The sequence below is a fragment of the Haliotis asinina genome, chromosome 10, assembly GCF_037392515.1.
Source record: "Haliotis asinina isolate JCU_RB_2024 chromosome 10, JCU_Hal_asi_v2, whole genome shotgun sequence".
In the NCBI taxonomy this organism is placed as follows: Eukaryota; Metazoa; Mollusca; class Gastropoda; order Lepetellida; family Haliotidae; genus Haliotis; species Haliotis asinina.
Genome location: NC_090289.1, coordinates 26146598 through 26166079, shown reverse-complemented (window position 1 = coordinate 26166079; position 19482 = coordinate 26146598). Strand labels below are relative to the sequence as shown.

The window sequence follows — 19482 nt, the reverse complement described above, 5'->3', positions numbered from 1 at the left end:
AATTTGGAGCAAATAGGTGTTATTATGTGCTATTATATTTGACAAACCGTGATAATATCATTCACCCTAGTGGGAAGTCATTCGATATGAGGATTACCGGAGAGGACATATGCGCTCTGATTGTAGCCTGAGCGGAACTTTACTTTAAGTCAATGATTGTGTTAGTTTCAAGCTGTACTGAGCAATATTCCAGCGGTGCTCTGTTAGTAATCGAGTCTGGTCAAGACAAGCCAGTGATCAACAGCATGAACATCTATCTAAGCAACTCTATTGCGATGACATGTCTCAACCAAGTCAACGAATCTTACCATCAGATCGCACTAGTTGCCTCTATCCTTTCTTTCAGTACACTGGTGGATGGTTGAGTGAGAGCGAGTGAGTAAGGAAGACAAAGCGGGAGAGAGAAGGGTTGTATTGTTTGGTGTGAGCCTTTCAACAATGTAGCAATTCTAGGAATCGAACACGACTCTGCCAGGGGCGTAACTACCATTTTGAAACAGAACCCCAAAAACAGGCTTCCACCTGATTGTTGCTAGAATGGTTAGGCAAGCGAAATATACAGTTTTGCAACCTATAGAGCTTACAAGAAACAAATGCCTTTCTACCACCTGTTGTTTTTTTTTTGGCAAGCCAAATATCCAGTTTTGCAACGTATATGGCTTAAAAGGGAAATGCTGGCTTTTTACCAACCGTTTACTGTGTAACTGAGGAGGGCTGTACCTTGTTTATCACGTTATCAGAAAGTACAATACAGGCTCTTCGACTGATATCTCTCCTCCTACCCCTATTGTGGAAAGGAACGAGTGAGGCAGACGTTTTAATCTGTTTCGTCACTACATCTGAGCTGTAATGTTGAAAGTGAAACCACAAATCGTGAGCGTTTTTCCTACTAGACTCAGTCCAGGTGCAAGAACGTGCTGACACAACCCAAATCACAATCAATGCTAATTCGGTATTTAAATACCCAACAAGAACATACCGGCATGACCTCGAGCCAGAAACTCGCCAAAGTAAATGATCGCGCTTTAAACCAATTGATCACCATTGTCACCTTTAATAGACAACTAGATGAATTGGTAATGTTTAGTTACATTGCTAAATGGAAGAAAGGATGTCACCCGGATGCAAGACACAACCTTCGTATAATAATTATAGATATTTTGCGGAATTTAATCCAACGACCAGTTACTACTTCTTATGGTAAAGTTTTTCAAAATAAAAGATCTGCTCAGCTTCACACGCATAAAGTCACCAAGCCATGGTCTCTAGTTATATTTGAATAAAACGGATCCTTGTTTTGGCATTTATCCTGAAATATATGGTAACCAAAGAACTCTTGTATAATTACGAGATAATTACAAGAGGTCTGAAATATCTTACCATAGTCCTACTCCTTAGATGCCAGCTTTTTAACATATGGTTCCTGACGTTCGTCACACAAGATTAGGAGTTTCAACTGACGTTAGCTATGTCAAGTATGTGCTCCTTAAAACCTCATCGGCGACTTTTTCGTAAACAGAGCTGCCCACGCGTGTTCAAACCCGCGCCTCTGTACGAAGTTTAAAGATGGAGCAAGATTTAGTCTCTCTTTAAAGAAGTTACCCTGCGTGGAGAGAGCACATGTCGACGTCGAAAAAGCGCCACCTTAATCCCAACCATTAAACGCAAACCAACTGAAATATTAAAATCGTTCTGACGTTATTTCTCAGAAACACGGTCTTTGAAAAACTAGCTGGTCAAGAAACAAGAGGCAGAATCAAGGATAATTTTCTTGATTTTCTATCGATTTACGTCTTTAATCATCAAGGATTCGCGATCTATCTTCAGATTTAGTCACAAGCCAAAACAGAAGTATAATTTACTTGGAAACGGACCATCTGACATTTTATGACTGTCACACGTGCTTGCAAGACTTGCCTAAAACTAAGTGTTTCATGGAACTTGTTTATCGATACATCATACTCGTGTAGAGAATGTTTAGGTAACTTTCGGAACACACCAAATCGTTATCATGCTTTGACCAGTTTCTACAATCAAACGTTAAATTGAATGTTCCCGTGCCATGCTAAAGATCCCGGTTTGAATCTCTACCGATACACAGTGTGTAGATGCCCTTTAACTGAATACTAGTAATACTCAAATATTGCAAAAAGCCGAAAACAACTTAAGCTCTGTTACATGACGAAAAGACGACAGTTAATACATGTATGTCACACACGCATTTACAATGAACAGATAGCAAGTTAACCAAATTTATACAGTTTTAGATATAGAGGTAACGTGTATGCTGAAAAAACCCACGTAATACATTAAATGATTTTGAAAGCTGCTTTGTCAGCTACTCAAATCCGTGAGCACTAAAACAAGCTCTAGAGGCACTACCGATATCATTAAGTGAGTGTAACTTATTACATGAGACGGGGATTGAAGATAATCTTATGTTTTACGTGGCAAGAGATGCCAGGGATTAGTTTTACTGTTACACGCCAAATATCTCTAACATTTAAAGTCTGTAGAACTAGTAACACAATTAAATATAATGTGTTTGACATGCGTAAGTTTGGTTTTAGGCCGCTTTTAACAAATTAAAATCCAGGATGGGGCTCAACTAAAAATGTACTAGAATTTGTACTTTATCAAGAAAGTGTAATCCCAAATATAACTTGTGTAACATTTGACCAGTGTTTAAATGGCATTGTGTAATCATCGCTTTTAACAATATTCCACAAATATCATGGTGGGTGACGACGGACATGTGCTTTACATATGTGGAATCGAACCAAAGTCTTCGTGACGAGCGAACGCTTTAACTACTAGGTTTTCCCTCCGCTATGCAAAAAGAAATACGTATCATTTACTTTAATGATAATACTGTTCAATTTTTTTGCAATGTTGCAATTAAATGGCCACATCACTGCAAATGATATATACAGATGTATTGATATTTGTGGGTTTTAAAATTTGTTTGATAACGACACTTTGTAGGCAATATGATATGTACACAATACGTTCAAATATGAACTACGGTTCATTTATCTATAATTTCATCTCTAACAGAGAGGCATTGCTGGATCACCTGTTGGGCACCCACTGCAGGATCGCATGTAACATTCACAGGTTCCAGGCTCTGTACCCGGCTAACACACCCACCGTTTCCGCAACGTTGTGGGAAGGTTGGATGCCGGTAACGTCATGACACAATGTTGTCACAACGTTAACTTTACTAACGTCATTTTATAAAGTTAAGTATCGACTATTTGAAGATGCTTCGGTGAAAGACCAAAGGCGTCGACAATACCTTACCAGACGATAATAAGATGGGTGTTTTTATTACGTCACAATGCCTTGGCGTCATTGCGCCATTCTAATCTGCCCCCTCGCAATCGAACACTTTTGCATTGCGTCACAATGTAACCGGCTTCACGATGCATGTCAGTTGCCATCGCCTCGTACAGCCTCCTACGGAAAACTGCGCCTTTGCATCCAATTTCCTCGTTTGCAGTTGCTTCGCACAGCTTACATCACTGGCTGAGACAATACGTTTCTGTTTTCTGAATCGGTTAGAATCGCAGTTTAAGAGTGAGGCTCGCAATGTTTACATTCTCACAATACAATCGTGAATGTCGCGTGACTAGTCAACTTCATCTTGATGTACTAATCTAAACTTACGCTGGTAGTAGATGGTCATGTATCCACCATATGGTGTACGTTAATCACAGATGCAATTAAAATCATTTAGAGAAGATATTTAACCCGAACGCAAACCGTCATCAAATTGTTCATTATTTGTTTTTCTGGTAACCTTTCTCTTGAGGTCGGGGAACAGACACGTCAATAGAACAGCGCGTCAGTTACCCCGGTGCGAGGATGCTTAATTTAGGTCACCGACACTGTTTTCTGTCTTAGATTAATCGTAATTGTCATTAGAAAGTATTAAATTTGGCATCTTTGAAAAGAAATAAAGTTCGCCGTCCCCCAATGTTTTTTTTCGTAATTAAGTATAGTTTTGCCCTGAACTATTATAATTAAAGTACGAGGACTGTACGAGTGCTTCAATTATATAATAGTTCAAGGCAAAACTATACTTTATTTCGAAACACACTGAGGCAGAGCGAACTTTATTTCCTAATTACACAATAACCTGGTGTCACGATAGAGTTTTCTGTAAAACCTTGAGATTATTTCTTCATTATTCAGGAAACACACGACCAAAACAACTTGCCAATTCTTATTTGTTTCTTATTGATCAGAAGATCCTTGTATTGTCACTCTATCTGCACATCTTCACAGAGTCTCTCTCCTTAACCTTTTAGTGCGGACTGTCTTAAAATACGTAGCATGACAGTGGGAATTATGCATCGAGATGGACGGATATGCCAAATATGTGCCACTTAGATTCCAAGTGAATGCACATCTGTTCGCAGAATTTCTGCTCGTAACAGTAAAGACTACTGGAAGTGGGCAAGCCGAACATTACCTTCAGGCGTATTGGTGATTTGATATCATTCAGTTACATCCACTGAAACAGTCTTATATGTTTCATATTAACATCCATACATAAAGAAGCATGTTGAGGAAAACTATCTTGAAGACTGTAAGACACGGGACAGCTCCAACTCACTGAAAACAACCATTCTTTTCTGTCAAGCAATATTCCAACACCTTCACCTTTTAGAGATCCAAATTTCACATTTTCAGTTATCGGCAGAGGGCTTTTCTAAGTTGAATAACTTGTGCCCAATCCTTTTTTGATGAATAAAATATGTTTGAATCAAAATCAATCACTATGAATGTGTTTGTAAAGATTGATGTCATCAGCATTTAATTTATATTATACATACTTATGACATAGTCAGATTCGTACAATGTGATTTTCTAAAAAGGAATTGTTCTGTCGCTCTCACTTACTTCGCTTTGACAAAGGTTATACAGGAAAAGAATTCATTTAATGAACCTGTTACGAAACCATCACGACGGGTACCCATTAACCCGTACAATCAATAGCACGGTCTTTGCTACCATGTTACGTACACGCCGTTGATTGTACGAGAAAAAAAACACCGACATATAATTTCTGAAGCATTTCTTATGTGATTCCCAAATGACCAACAATACATAATGGGTTTACTAAGAAAGAAAACGTGTGTGAATGTTGTGTTTTTCCAACACCAACCACCAAAACCATATTGGATAGAAATCTAAGTCGTACATACTCAAGGGCTTAAGGTGTTTGCTTTCTACCACATTGTATTGGAGCTATTTTCTCGTATCCTACACCTGTTGAGCTATTTTCATCACTTTTCAATTACATATCCATAGACTCCCACTCAATCAATAGCACTAACATATTTCTATTAGGGCATTGTTATCCCTTATACAAATGCTATTTAATAGAAAAATCTTCTATATTAGCGAAGAGGAACTCTCTTCAAAACGCCACAGGAATGCTGAGTTCCTGTGCGTCGAATTCGCGTGGGTGTATTGACCTGCATGGATACCATTTAAATACATCAGTGTAAGTACAAACGCCTATTCAGGCAGTTCCTAGAAGCATACAATATCTGCTCCGCAATGTATGTCTTACCATTTTCACGCCTCCGCTGAAAATGAAATTTACTGGTGCCAGGTTTTGATCTTCTGAAGTCTAATTTTCCAGTAGTGTGTTTACAATGCCCTTGAAGTTTAAAAATATATAATTTGCAATTGAATAAAGATATATTTATAAAGAACACCCGATCTCAAATTCTAAAAGTGCTAGAACATTTTTGTGTGACAATGTTGTGTAAGCATGTGCGTGATTTATTAATCAATTTGCATGGGTGAACGTTTTAAAATGTTTACATATGTACTTATGGTTGCAGGCCCAAAGATATATGATGGTCTTTTTTCAGAATACAGGGGTTGAGTGTGGTTTGATCATGCTCATAAACGTGTAAAGTAGGATAGGTGTGGTCTGATCATGACCACATGTGTGTTTAAGTTAGGACACGTCAGGTTGATCACATCCAAGAATATATAAGGTAGAACAAGTGAGTAGTTTGATTGTGTCCATGAGCATGCAAAATAGGATAAGAGAGTACCTTGATCAAGCTAGTTTGATCATGTCAATGGAGGGTGTACGGTGGGATATTTGTGTGGTCTAATTGTTCCTATGAAATATGTATTCCTATGTGTGTAAAGTAGGATACACGTGAGGTTTGACCATGCCCGTGCATATATAAGTTGGGATAATTGTGTAGTTTGATCATGCCCGTGCATATATAAGTTGGGATGATTGTGTAGTTTGATCATGTCCATGCATATATAAGTTGGGATAATTGTGTAGTTTGACCATGCCCATGCATATATAAGTTGGGATAATTGTGTAGTTTGATCATGTCCATGCATATATAAGTTGGGATAATTGTGTAGTTTGACCATGCCCGTGCATATATAAGTTGGGATAATTGTGTAGTTTGATCATGTCCATGCATATATAAGTTGGGATAATTGTGTAGTTTGATCATGTCCATGCGCGTGCACTGTGGTGTACGCGTAAAGTTAGATTAGGTCGTGATTGTATAGAGTGGTAAAAGCGTGTGATTTGGCCATGCCTATGAGTATATAAGGCAGGGTGAGAGTATAGTTTGATGATGCCCATAAGCGTGTAAAGCAGGAGTAGTGTTTAATTATGTCTGTGTAAGATAGGAATGTGTACGTGCACATGAAGCGTGTGTAAATAAATAAATCATAGCTGGTATAGACATCAGTACACTCCAAGGCAATAACAGCTGGCTGTACGCGGAGAAAGTGGTTGCTTATGCTACTACATGTGAATTTTAATCAATGCCGTATCTGCAATGCCGTGTTGGTGTCCGGTCTTGTGCATAAACCTCATGTCACAATCAGGTGAAGTTAAGCAAAAGATGGACGCGGTCAGTGGTCAGATGGGTCACCGGCAGCTTGACTTCAGTCCTGCCCCACAACGAAGCACATGACACATGTGGTCTCACCACAGGCAAGTGACTTTGTTCGGAATTGCCTCTGGTAACCCAGCAGCAACTGGGTACCCGGTGGAACAAGCCATGTGACTATAATCTTCTAACGCCTAACAGGCTGTTTGTGTTATCCGGGGTAATAATATGCATGCTTTTACGGTTAGCGCTATGAGCATTCATCTAGTGAATATGGAATATGGCATTCGTTAACAAGAATACGGATAGATAACTGGCCATATCTCTTGTCTGGTTTAAACTATTACTTTACTGGATACATTTGCAAAAAGGCGATGGAACTACATAACTCAAGGTCATATGGATGTATTAACAATTCCAATTGTTGTCTCATCCATCCTGTATCACAAGGTAACAAGGTAATGAATTACTATCATTTGTGATGACACACGCACTTACGGATTAGGATTGTACATAGTGTCATCTACTGCCAGGCTAAATCTCTTGACTGCGAAGTGGTTACACACAGGCAGCTATCCACCCACACAGCACTGTAATCAAATGCCTACAATAGAAAACCCCCTGTCAAACTGAATAAGCCAATGATAACTCACTCGTATTTATGAATATGACAAAGAGCCACGCTCAGTCACAGGATAGATTTGGTTGTCAGGGTTGAGAAATCTCTTAAGTTCTATCGGAGTCAAGATGATGCCCTAACTCTCCCACAGAATACAGAAAATTCACGAAACTGTCAAAACCCCGGTGACGTATCGATTTTGTTCATGTCCCGCACCACGGCAAAGAACTCTGCATAACAAAATGCACGAGTTTAATTCTGCTGCGCACACTATCAGGGGAATAACAGCAAAAACCGTCTTCTCGCTTTGCTGCTGCAGCCGCATGTATATGATATGAGAAACAGCTCTGCCACCAAATTCTTGTCAAAGAACCAAGCAACGTGTCAATTAAAGCCCTTTTAATCAGATCACATATAGGTTGTGAGTCTCGAGCGTTCACAATCTACATACAGACCACGTTTCTGAGGGTACAAATTGCGTACCATCTTCTCTGGCACAGACCTAGAGTGGAGAGGTGACACTGGGTCCATCGATATCAATTGTAACCTGATATTATCTAAGTGTGTTTCAGAAGCAACACCGTAAAATTCCCTATTCCGGACACCACTGAACTCGAAACCCTGTAGTCTGGGCAATTAAAGTCTGGAATGCTTAGGCTAAATAAAAGAAATGAAATGCTTCTCGGGCATCGGTGCGGCACTTTTATTTGTGACCGTAACAAGTTATTATTGCCACGTGCAAAAAACCACCTAATTTGGACTTTGCAGCGTCCCGATCATCCATTTGTCCAGCATTAGAATGAGTGTCTCTAAGAACGACTGTGACTGGATCTAGCTCATTAGCACGTGCTTATAAACTTTCCAAGCTGTATTTCTAAGAGAAAAAATGTGTTCCTCCCTCGTCAACCTGTTTCTATCAAAAATTTTAAAAAGTCCTTCCGTCCTCGTCACTTATGAACAAATTGTGCCCGAGAAACATTTAATTTTGGTTACAGCTTTAGGAAATACTCCTTTGAGGCATCACGTACAACAATCAATCAATCATTGCAATCATTATCATAATTATGTACCCTTCAGATAGGAACACATTTTAATAAAGGTGTACTTGCACACATAGTAATGCTAAGCTGGCTCCTGAAATAGTTTTTTTTTTGCTGTTATATAGTTATTTTTACACCAATGGTATCAAGCAAGTAATAACCCCTTAAGCTGCACTCATCGGTATTGTTCGCTTATTCGTCAACGATATCACGTTCTGATATGTAAAATCAAATGTGTAGTGTATATTAATTATACTCCCTGAAGTAGGGAACCTTAAAGCTGACGTCATACACTTTTAATTACTTCCAGTTATATAACTCATTCAAATGACGGAACCTCACAGGAGAGCCTGACATGAAACTGTTTAATGAAATATATAAGCGGATATGCTTTTAGCAAACTGACACCATTGACGTCAATATGCACATGTCTTTTATGATAATTTTATTTGTTCTTCATGACCACTGATTGTATTATGAGTATGACTGTGGTTGTTTGAGAGTCCGTGGAGATAAAGAAATGACGTCATCAGTTGCAGTGAATGATTCTCTGCTGTGTATGATCGGTTGGCTTAATTTCCTGACCAGAGATTTGTCATCCTTAACTTGGTCTTCATCGGATGCAGCCAGTGACTATGCTAAGTGGCAATCCAACGTGATTTAAATGCATCCACACCTGGGTCTTTTCCCTGATACTTTTCATCTATTCCTAATCAGTTTCGTCGAATAATTGACCAATGCTTTGTCTCATAAGTACTGAACATCACATGTGTAGTTACTGGTGATAAAGACGAATAATTGATCAACAGATTGACTCATAAACATCGAACATCACATGTGTAGTTACTGGTGATGAAGACGAATATTTGACCGACAAATTGTCTCATAAACATCGAACATCACATGTGTAGTTACTGGTGATGAAGACATATTATTGACCAACAGATTGTCTTATAAACATCGAACATCACATGTGTAGTTACTGGTGATGAAGACGAATAATTGACCGACAAATTGTCTTATAAACATCGAACATCACATGTGTAGTTACTGGTGATGAAGACATATTATTGACCAACAGATCGTCTCATAAACATCGAACATCACATGTGTAGTTACTGGTGATGAAGACATATTATTGACCGACAAATTGTCTCATAAGCAGTGAACTTAACCATGTGTTTGACTGGTATCAATATTAAAACTGAAAATGACTAAAATGTGTCACGTGATATGACAGCTTCTTCAAGATGATGCTAAAATATTCACCCATATAACAGACTCATTTATACACTCATAAATGTTAAACGATGTTTAATCATTTGAAAAGCATAGTTGGATTATTTATTTGGGCGGGTCCTTAAAGGTATGTACGTTAGGATGTAACAATGACATGGTAAGACATATCCACAAAGCAGTCTTTGTTATACATGCAAGCTATATGTCCTAGTTCAGATCGTATCAAGGACATCAATATTTTATACTCCACGTTTAGAATACATGGCAGTTACTATAATCTTATATCCGATATAGTAAACAAAACACACTTTGTGAGACATCCACTCATGCGTAATAGAAACAAACTGGGAAAAAACACCCCTAAGTTCAATACCTTATAGATACCCCATACTGACTTAGGCCTATGTTACCCTCGTGGATAGGGCGTTCACTCGGTACATCGAAGACGAAGTTTTGATCCTGAACATGAATAAAATGCGTAAAGAAAATTTGTGTGTTTTTCGCATTGAGAACATTGCTAAAATGGCGTAAAATATGACACATTCATCGCACTCATATTGAATTTATAAACCAGCCTAAATTGGAAACCCTATCATTTTGATACTTACACTTAAATTGAGCATTTAGTAGACAAGAAAATACCTTTTGGAAATGATTTATGCAGAGATAATCCTTTAACATCTTACATACAATAAATCGCACCTTGAATTATGAACCTACCTAAAATTTAACAAAAATGCAAAAAAAGAACAGTCATATATATAAAACCCATTTAGTTAGTACAAGGATCCTGCTTGAAAGCCCATAGGCCATACAGATCATGCAATTGTATGGATGCTTTTAACATAACTGCATAAGATTTTCGAGTGGGTGAGGCCAGTTTACCAAATGGTTACACAGAGCAGGCATGCCAATGCTAGCGTTTAAACTACACTGTTCCTACTTTCTTTAAGAAACGCCGTTTCCTAAACTTTGAAAAAAATACGCTGAAATTAATCCATATATGCGTATTATATATTTAAACAGAACTGATGTAGTTATTCCCATTACGTGTGTAGTAATTCCTATTATGTGCCATATAGGCTAATTCAAATAGGTATAAAATCTGAACGTGAAACTTTCGGGGCTTAATGACCATTTCACAAGAATACATAAACATGGTTTTCAACCAAACCAATATGACACCGATTATCAAACTGGTTAATACGTATGCACGCATTTGAGGATGATGACAACGCATGTTTTGTTAACATTTTACAAAGAACAATTTAGCCTATTATCATATTCCTGTGAAATGTGGAGGGCAGGCTTGCAAACGTTGTACATTGATTCTGTTATTTCACAAACATGGTTAACCTCTTGGGGTTTTGTGAGGTATGGTTATTACCAGTGACAGTATAAATTCAATACTCACGTTTATGATCGAGATCCAAGGGTGGTGATGGTGTTTTTTCATGCTTACGATGAGACAATGGATCGTCGAGATCAGTCCCTAAACCCCAGTTCATATGGTTGGAACCTGGATGTTGTTGATGATGTTGATGATGTGTTGATGATGTGTTCTGTGTTCCGAGATGTGATAAATTAAATGGATGCATTCCATCAGGGATTTCCATTTTTGCCAACTGTTTTGAAGATGCTGGTTTCAATTCCGGTTATGTTTATGTGCTATGATGGCCATGTTCTGGTGAGGTTTCACGGTTCATGTCCTGGCTGGTTTCAGCTTGGATTTCGGCGCAGCTTGCCGTCCGTTGTGTCTGGGGTCTTTCCACGAATACAACACAGAAAACAGCCACAACGTCGAAGTACGGGTTACTGTTGAGACAAATGATCCATACAGGAGCACCACGTGGAACCAGATGGCGGCTTCGCTGGTCCACAGTCAAAGCGGAAGATCTATAGTCGATAATCAGACGCACTGTGAACAAACCAATAACAGTATATCCACAAAATATGGAAGGGCACAGATAAAAGCACTGGCAGTTCCCTCACAGAAAAGCCGCAGCTACATCATTCTCACCATCGCAGCTCTTCAACATAGCTGGCGAACTACTCCTTCTTTCAAGCACCAGTGCCACTCGGCCTTTGTCTGAAAGAACACCGCTGATCCATCAGTCCACCCCCATACGCTAGAATTAAAAATCCCCCCCTTTTGATAGCAGCGAGGGCAGCGTCCAAATCCTGTCTCCCTAGCGCAGGATGATCAAACAGACTATGAGGCCTTCCGTCAGTTCTCCCCAGCCTACGGTTTAAATATAATCAATGAAAGACGTAGAAGGAACCGCGGAAAGGTCCCCCTGTGTTTTTCCTCTGATTTCGTTACTCCGTCAATTGGCCAGCGGGTAATTCACCAAGCCAGTATTAGACGACAGCCGGAATTACTCGTACAGACGGTACCACAGAAATTTGCATCAGTGTAAATTTCCTAAAGTACAATGCCTTTCCCGTAGATCTGAGTCAGTGTACAAATTTTGTTCCTGTGCTCTGGTATGTTTACTTTCATCAGCTGGTAGAATGGATCGTGATCTCTAACTCTATCACTAAAACACGATTGGACAGCCGCATGCGATCAGTGGTTCGTGGACCAGCTGCAGTTGAGTCGGTCGATACTTATTGCATGCACGACTCCCAATTAAGCGATGTGCAGTTAATACTTCGCTGCGGATAGGTTGAAGTAATTCAGTGTTATCGGGGCTCGCAAGGTCTTTTTCGGATTTTCAATTTCGTAAATTGAATTATGGACGGGAGTCAAGGTGTACGGATAATAAATCTGATACGCGATATGGAATTCTGAAAAAAGCCCTCGTTCATGTTTACTCGGAATTGTGTACATGAACTGCAAACAGTGCGGAAAAAGTTTATTTGCTCGAAGTTTGAAGTGATATTGAGTTTTTGAAACTTGCCTTGTGGCATAAAACATCCTCAGAGTTTTATTTTATAACGATATGCTGGAACATTTGGTTTATTTGCAGTTATTTCAAAGTCATTGTGTAGTTCACGTGTTCTTCTTTTAAAATAATAATTCTGACATTTCGAAATACGATCTGACTACCTTTAACAAGTTGAGTAATTTTTGTGCACCCTCGTGAGATAATTTCCTGTAGCTATACAGCTGAAATAATGACAATGTGATATATACATTTATACTCGCTCACGTTATATACGTAAGTAACGAGTTATTTTGATATCTGGCCTTCAACAAATATATCTGATGCATAGAGAATGAATGCATCGAAAATATTTACAGTGGAGACATATTCTACACGATGATGTGAGCCGTTTCTATCACCTCGGTCCTTATGTACCACGTTGGGCCATACTCACCAGAGGGACTGAAACTATCATTCGGTTAATCCCCATATTGATATGAACATACTGAAATCTTACTCACTCATATTTTATTTACCCCCAAGCCATTAACGATGCTGCAACAGCGTCTATAATGGATGAATGGATAAGACGGATGAAATAGCGCTTTAATGAACATTCTAGTAGTTATTGCATGGTGGGCTAGCTTATTGTCATTGTGGTATCAGATATTAAACAGTTTTTCATAGTGCTGTAGCTTAAAATATAATCAAACCAACATTCAAACGAATGACTTTTGTTTTATCTGAACGAGAAAGGTAACTGTACTCCAGCCTTCCATCAACAGAACCTCAGGTTCACATTGCCGCCAGTTTTCATTTTGTGTCTACCCTAAACTGTCCATGTAACTTACTAGTGGTGATGAAAATCTCTATGGACGATCAACCTCTTTATTTTCACAATACCGACTTTTCAGTACAGCTTCCTATGCAGTTTTCAACCATAAGAGAAGGCATAAGAGAAGGCATAATAAGCTGTACCGGAACGCCGCTATTGTTAAAATAAAGAAATTGAGGACCATTAAGTTTTGTCATCCCTATACCTTCAGATTCTAGAATGCCACTGAAAGAAATCAACGTATTAATGGACGGGTTGTTGGGGGGCCTTTCCCGTGTTGTAAGCATATAGCGTGAAGCACGGAGTTGGCGAACGTTCTACAAAGTAGTTGTAGCGTCATATCGTTATATGAATATAATATAATGAGTATAATTACGCTATGTATAAGCCTGTTTAAAGACATTACCACCCGCATTATATCTCATTTGCTTCAAAATACGTGAGCTGTGTTAACATATCCGTAACACGCATTCATACAATGTAAAGTCCTACCCTGGATCACCATGCTTGGAGGTTATCTCACCTTGACACCGAAGGAACAAGTATCTGTGATATCTTTCTTGTAGACCCGCGAATATCCGAGTTTAAATTGAGCTTCAGCAACCTAATGGTAACGCCTGACTTTCAAAGGATTGGGAGACCTATGTTAACATGATGACATGACATACCGTTGTATTGTAATATACAATAACATCCCCAACCAACAACAGATGGTTTTAGCTTGGTTGTCAACGAATGATTGTATATCAAACAATAGTAGATTCCATCCTTGAGACAAATAATAAAATGTAATAAGGAAACATCTAAACTAGATTTGTACTCACGTTTCTTGGAGGGAAATCGTAGGAGGTTCATATGTCCGTAGAATCATAAATAAGACGAGATTGACATAGATATTCAGACTGACATGAACATCTGTCTTTACACAGATGTCATCGAGCTTGGTGTCGATTTCATCAAATCATAGTTATCTTTATCAGTCAGGATATGCATACCGATCGATGCGGCAACAGATGTCTCTCTAAAGCCTTGCTAATATATGCAACCAACCTTGAACTGTGTAAATATACGTCAATCTTGTATCTCTTTACGTAGGTACTGAATTGTGTTTTACGTAACACCTTTGAGAAGCAGGGATCTACAGGTTGAGAGTACCATGTCTATCGGTTTGCCATGTTATGTATTATAGTCATCCAATCCACTCGTTGTGTCGGTTCATCGGGACCTTGTCCACCCATGCGGTACGAGTACTTGATATGTTGGATATTGTCACAAATTATAGATTCTGTATACTAAATCAGTGCATGTTGAACTTCGTTTATTAAGTTCAACGCTTAATGCTACCGGTAGAGCAAAACAGTCCTGGTGTCTTCACTGAATTTGAGTGCAATTGTTTCAGTGCCTTTTAGTGCATTCATACACTGGTTTACCAGCTAACAGTGGTGGGCATATTCCTGCTTCCCAATGCTGTATTTTGTATCCATAATTGTATCACGAAGCTGTGCAATGCAATCTTGTCTGTAAGCTAACAGTGTCAATGTGACGTCATCTCGTACTGTGACGCTAATCCGTATCATGTCAACAATTGTGCCTGAATTCAGCCTGCATCCAAATATGTCAGGTGCCACTAAATATAACGCTTTGTATAAGTGCGCTTTTTACGCTTTGTTGCCGGTATACGTGAATGTGCAACAGGGTCGTCTGCACTTTTTATTATGATTTATTTTTATTATGTTTGCATTCTCCAGATCCATCAGCATCTTCGCGTAAATTAAAAAAATTTCGACAGATTATCAGCAATCAAACATGCTGACTGCAAATATACCGTTCCTGCTAAAATTTCTTTAGTATCACCTTTCCTAGGTCTCCAAGAATACTGCCTTATTAATCTCAGTGTGTGTAAGACAAGGTTTTGTTGCACAGTGATTTACATGCTTAATTAGAATGAAATCATCGAAGACCGTTTTCTCGCTCCATTTCATGTAAGAAACATCAGGAGACGATCTCGGCTTTCAAACCGGAATTCTGACGTCATCTATGTGACGTCACATATTAGAATGTATCATCACATTTGAGATTTCTCGTACACCGTGGATTGACGCTCAAAAAAGATGCGTATGCAGTTTTGTGCGTTGAGTATGGGCATTTTATAACGCCAGCCTACAGAATATATGCATTAACTCTGATGTTCGACCCAGACAAAATACCCAGAATCCCTCTCCTTACATCCTGATATTGAAACGTCTTTAAAACCTTCTGTGGCAGTGGTGTAGCTTTACAGTTAAACCCTTGATCGAGGACTCGGGTTCGATTCCCGAGATAGGTAAAATGTGTGAAGCCAACTTTGGGTGTCCCCCGTCGTGACTATTGCTGAAAGTGGCGTACAACCATCCGCACTCACTCACTCTCTGACGTTCTAACCAGTGGACCATGGCGGTGGTTGAAGCTGCTTCTTTAAGATCAGGGGCGCTGGGGTAGTCTAGCGGTTAACACGTTTGCTTATCACGCCGAAGGTTTGATTCCCCCCATGGGCACAATGTGTGAAGTCCATTTCTGGTGTCCCCCGCCGTGATATTGCTGGAATATTGCTTGAAGCAGCTTAAAAGTAAATTCACTCACTCATTAAGATCACACAGTTGATTGTCTAAAAATGAAACCGAACTTTCTAAAATGAACAGTGATGGGGTATAAACAGTGAGATCTAATTTATTCTCCGCTTTGAAGAATATGTACTCATGGGATTTTCTACGCCCACGTGTACAAGAGGAATGACGTCTAACTTTGGTTTTTGTCCATTAACAAAGCACACGTCTTCTGTATTGGCATTCATGTTATGCGTCGCAGCTCGCACTTTGGCAATATAATCTCCAACGAGACAATGGGGCGTTGGTAGTAGAGTCTTATGTACTCGCACATACAGCTTAACAGTTACTGACCTATTTTCTCTTAAGATGTATCAAAATCCTATACCTAACAATGCAAACATGGCGGACATGTTACACAAGGAAAGATAACTCTTGATTTAAAATCCGGGCAATGTTTACATTCGCGAAACCGAATGTTACAAACCTAAATTCTTCTCCCATCTCATAAACTAAACAAATATTGATCGTGCGTACAAACGATCGATCACAAGGCATGTTTGAATTTACTTACTGGTTGGGAAAATATTTTGAGTAACTTTAAAAAGACCAGTGCAATTGATCCTCCCCTGTGTGTTTGTGTCTAACATAAGAAGATACCGATGGTTAATAAGGCCGTCTCAATGTTTTGCAAGCAGACTTGTAGGCAGCTAGCTCCGGCTGGGAGGGTCGTAATTTATAAAAGCTGAGACCAAGCAATAAAGAATTGTAAGTCTTCTGGTGAATATTTCCAAACAATATATTTCAAACTGTGTTTTTTTCCTCAGAAAAAAATGAAGAAGCATTTATGGTATATATCAGGTTAAAAACTGGATTAGAATTTCAAGCAAAAAGTTTTTACTTAACGTCTCTAATCTATGCCCTGTGTACCTTAAACCAAATTACATATTATAAGGGTTTATTAAAAACCCCAATACGTTTGCCATGACATTACCCCTGAAATACTGTATAAAGTAGAAGTCTTGCCATAAACATTTTACGATCGGCCTTAAACTCTTGAAAATGGTTACCAAGTACAGAAGACCCTAACACACCCTAACCATTGCATATCAATCAGGCAGCTCCTCTGAGCACTACAGAATGGGTCATTATATTAATTCATTATATGCAGCTCTGAATCAAAAGTATTGTTTATTTTCATTACCCACAGTAACACATAACTATTGGGATTGTGGGGGTAGCCTAGTGGTTATGGCGTTCGCTCGTCGCGCCGAAGACGAGGGTTCGATTCCCCACATTGGTACAATGTGTGAAGCCCGTTTCTGGGGTACCCCGCCATGATATTGCTGGAACAATACTAAAATGCTTAATGCTACAACTACGTAAAACTAAATTCATTCACTATAATTGATTCGGCGCATGTTTTTATGTTGAAAAATCTAACGTGTACACCATGCGGAACGACTTATGAGTATTGACATTATTTCAACTGGTTAAATTCACCGAGATGTAGTCAATACGCTCAATGTGGCGCAGTCTGTGATTTGCAGACTTAAGAACCGGTTTCTGCAGACTAACAATGCTAAAGATTGTCACTGCACTGGGCTCCGAGGAGCAACAACACAAATCCAAGGTCGATTAATCAGGAACAGAGCTTAAAAATCGATACCAAACAGCCAATCAAAACGTTGTTCACTTAATCACCAAGCGATTAGACATCGTCTGCATGCAGTCTGCATGCTCGGTAACCAGCACTGACAATCCGCTACATTTTAAGCAGACACCAGTCGTGTTTGGCGTGCAGTAAAGGGGAATAGTCTCGTGTAATGTTTTCAGATAAGTCCACAAATGTGAGATTTAACTTTTGTACATACATGCATGAATGCATTAATGTACTGAGAATATGTAGGGATATTCACACTCGACCACATGCACGTAGGTGATTTTTTCACATAATTGAAAGAATCTATGTCATGAATGTCTAAAATTACTTTTTTTTCGGAAACATGGCTCGTAGAAATAATACATTTGTTAATTTGTGTGTTTAGTGTGCGGATTAACGAGGTGTTCGAACTATACGTTTGTTGTGATGTTAATTCGCAAGTCCACCTAGAAGACTCCGACTCAAGTGTTAAGCTGAAAGAGAAATAAATGGATTAGTCAGCGAAGTTAGACATAAATAGGTCATCAATCTGTGAGTTCCTGGTTAAGCATCTGACCTCGTTAGCACTGCAGGGCACGGAAATTAGGAAATAATGCCTATTTACAGAGTCTCTATGCAGGGTGAGACTTTTCGGTGATGGAAGAACCCACCATGTGTCTCATCTCCTTGATGAATGGATCCAGAAAGTTAGATGTGCTTCTGTTGCAGGTTGGTTTTAATGATTTCGCTTATAAATGAAACAATATTTTTTACAAGTTCGTAGAATAACAGCTAGGGCCATGGGAAATAAAAAAATATAACCAAAAACAAAACAAAAGTAATAAAGACAAAAACATTATCTGAATAATGTTCTTGATACTCGCGTACTTTACGCTGACTAATGAATTTACATATGAGGCGGTGCGATTTAGGTTAATGTTCGGGAAGTGGGGTTGGGTGAGGGCGGCAAGAAACTTCGAGGAGTCATTTAGGTGATGGGAAACACAGGAAACAAAATATGCTGCCCTCTTTTAATCCGGAGGATTGTTTTCTAGCTTGTCCAGATGTATCGTCTATATCTGCGTAAAACTAAAAAAAAACCGCATTAAAAACTTTCTACAAATATGTATACATCGTTTTAATGTCAGTTTTACTTTTTTAATATAATGTAATATTTATTATTATGTCCTTTGGCACAAGTGTCTCTGTCGTAATCCCGTATGGAATGGCTCCACATTTTACTAAGATATTCTTTTTTTATGTACTTATCTGTTTTTGTATCATGCTGATGCGAGACTTGAACAAAGTCCCTGTCTGTCTGTTAAGGCCCAACATTTGTGTATGGACCTACATCCATGTAAACACATATTACCTGAAGATAAATCTTCTTTACCGGTATACACTCGTGATCGGGAGGTCAGGATCGCACGTCACACTATCGCAATTGTCAAGATCGCCGCTCATGCTGTTGATCATTGGATTGTCTGGTCCACCCTCGATTGTTTACACACCGCAGCCACATAGCGGGAATAAGGCGTGTGGCGTAAAAGTAAACTCACTCATTCACCCATCTCTACACAGGCCACATAAGCTAACTGTTTCAGTACAAAAGCTATGATCGAGTGGACGCAGACGCCACCATATATCATAAAACAATAATAAACACGTTTTTTCTTTTAAATGTTACTCTTTTCTTGTCGTTGGTCTGTTTATTCGTGCAGTAATGACTGAGGGTTTTGCCTATTAAAGAATCAAAGTGGTA

At 39.0% G+C, this 19482-nt stretch overlaps 1 protein-coding gene across 1 annotated transcript in view; it reads right to left on the bottom strand.

Moving 5' to 3' along the window:
• The window catches only part of LOC137298421 (BDNF/NT-3 growth factors receptor-like), a 56961-nt gene extending 45245 nt beyond the window's left edge, over positions 1-11716 (bottom strand). The window contains exon 1 of the mRNA XM_067830686.1: positions 11206-11716. Within this exon, the coding sequence (XP_067686787.1) occupies positions 11206-11407 (202 nt within the window). The 5' untranslated portion in view covers positions 11408-11716. The remainder of the gene's footprint in view (positions 1-11205) is intronic.
• Between the last annotated feature and the right edge of the window lie 7766 nt (positions 11717-19482).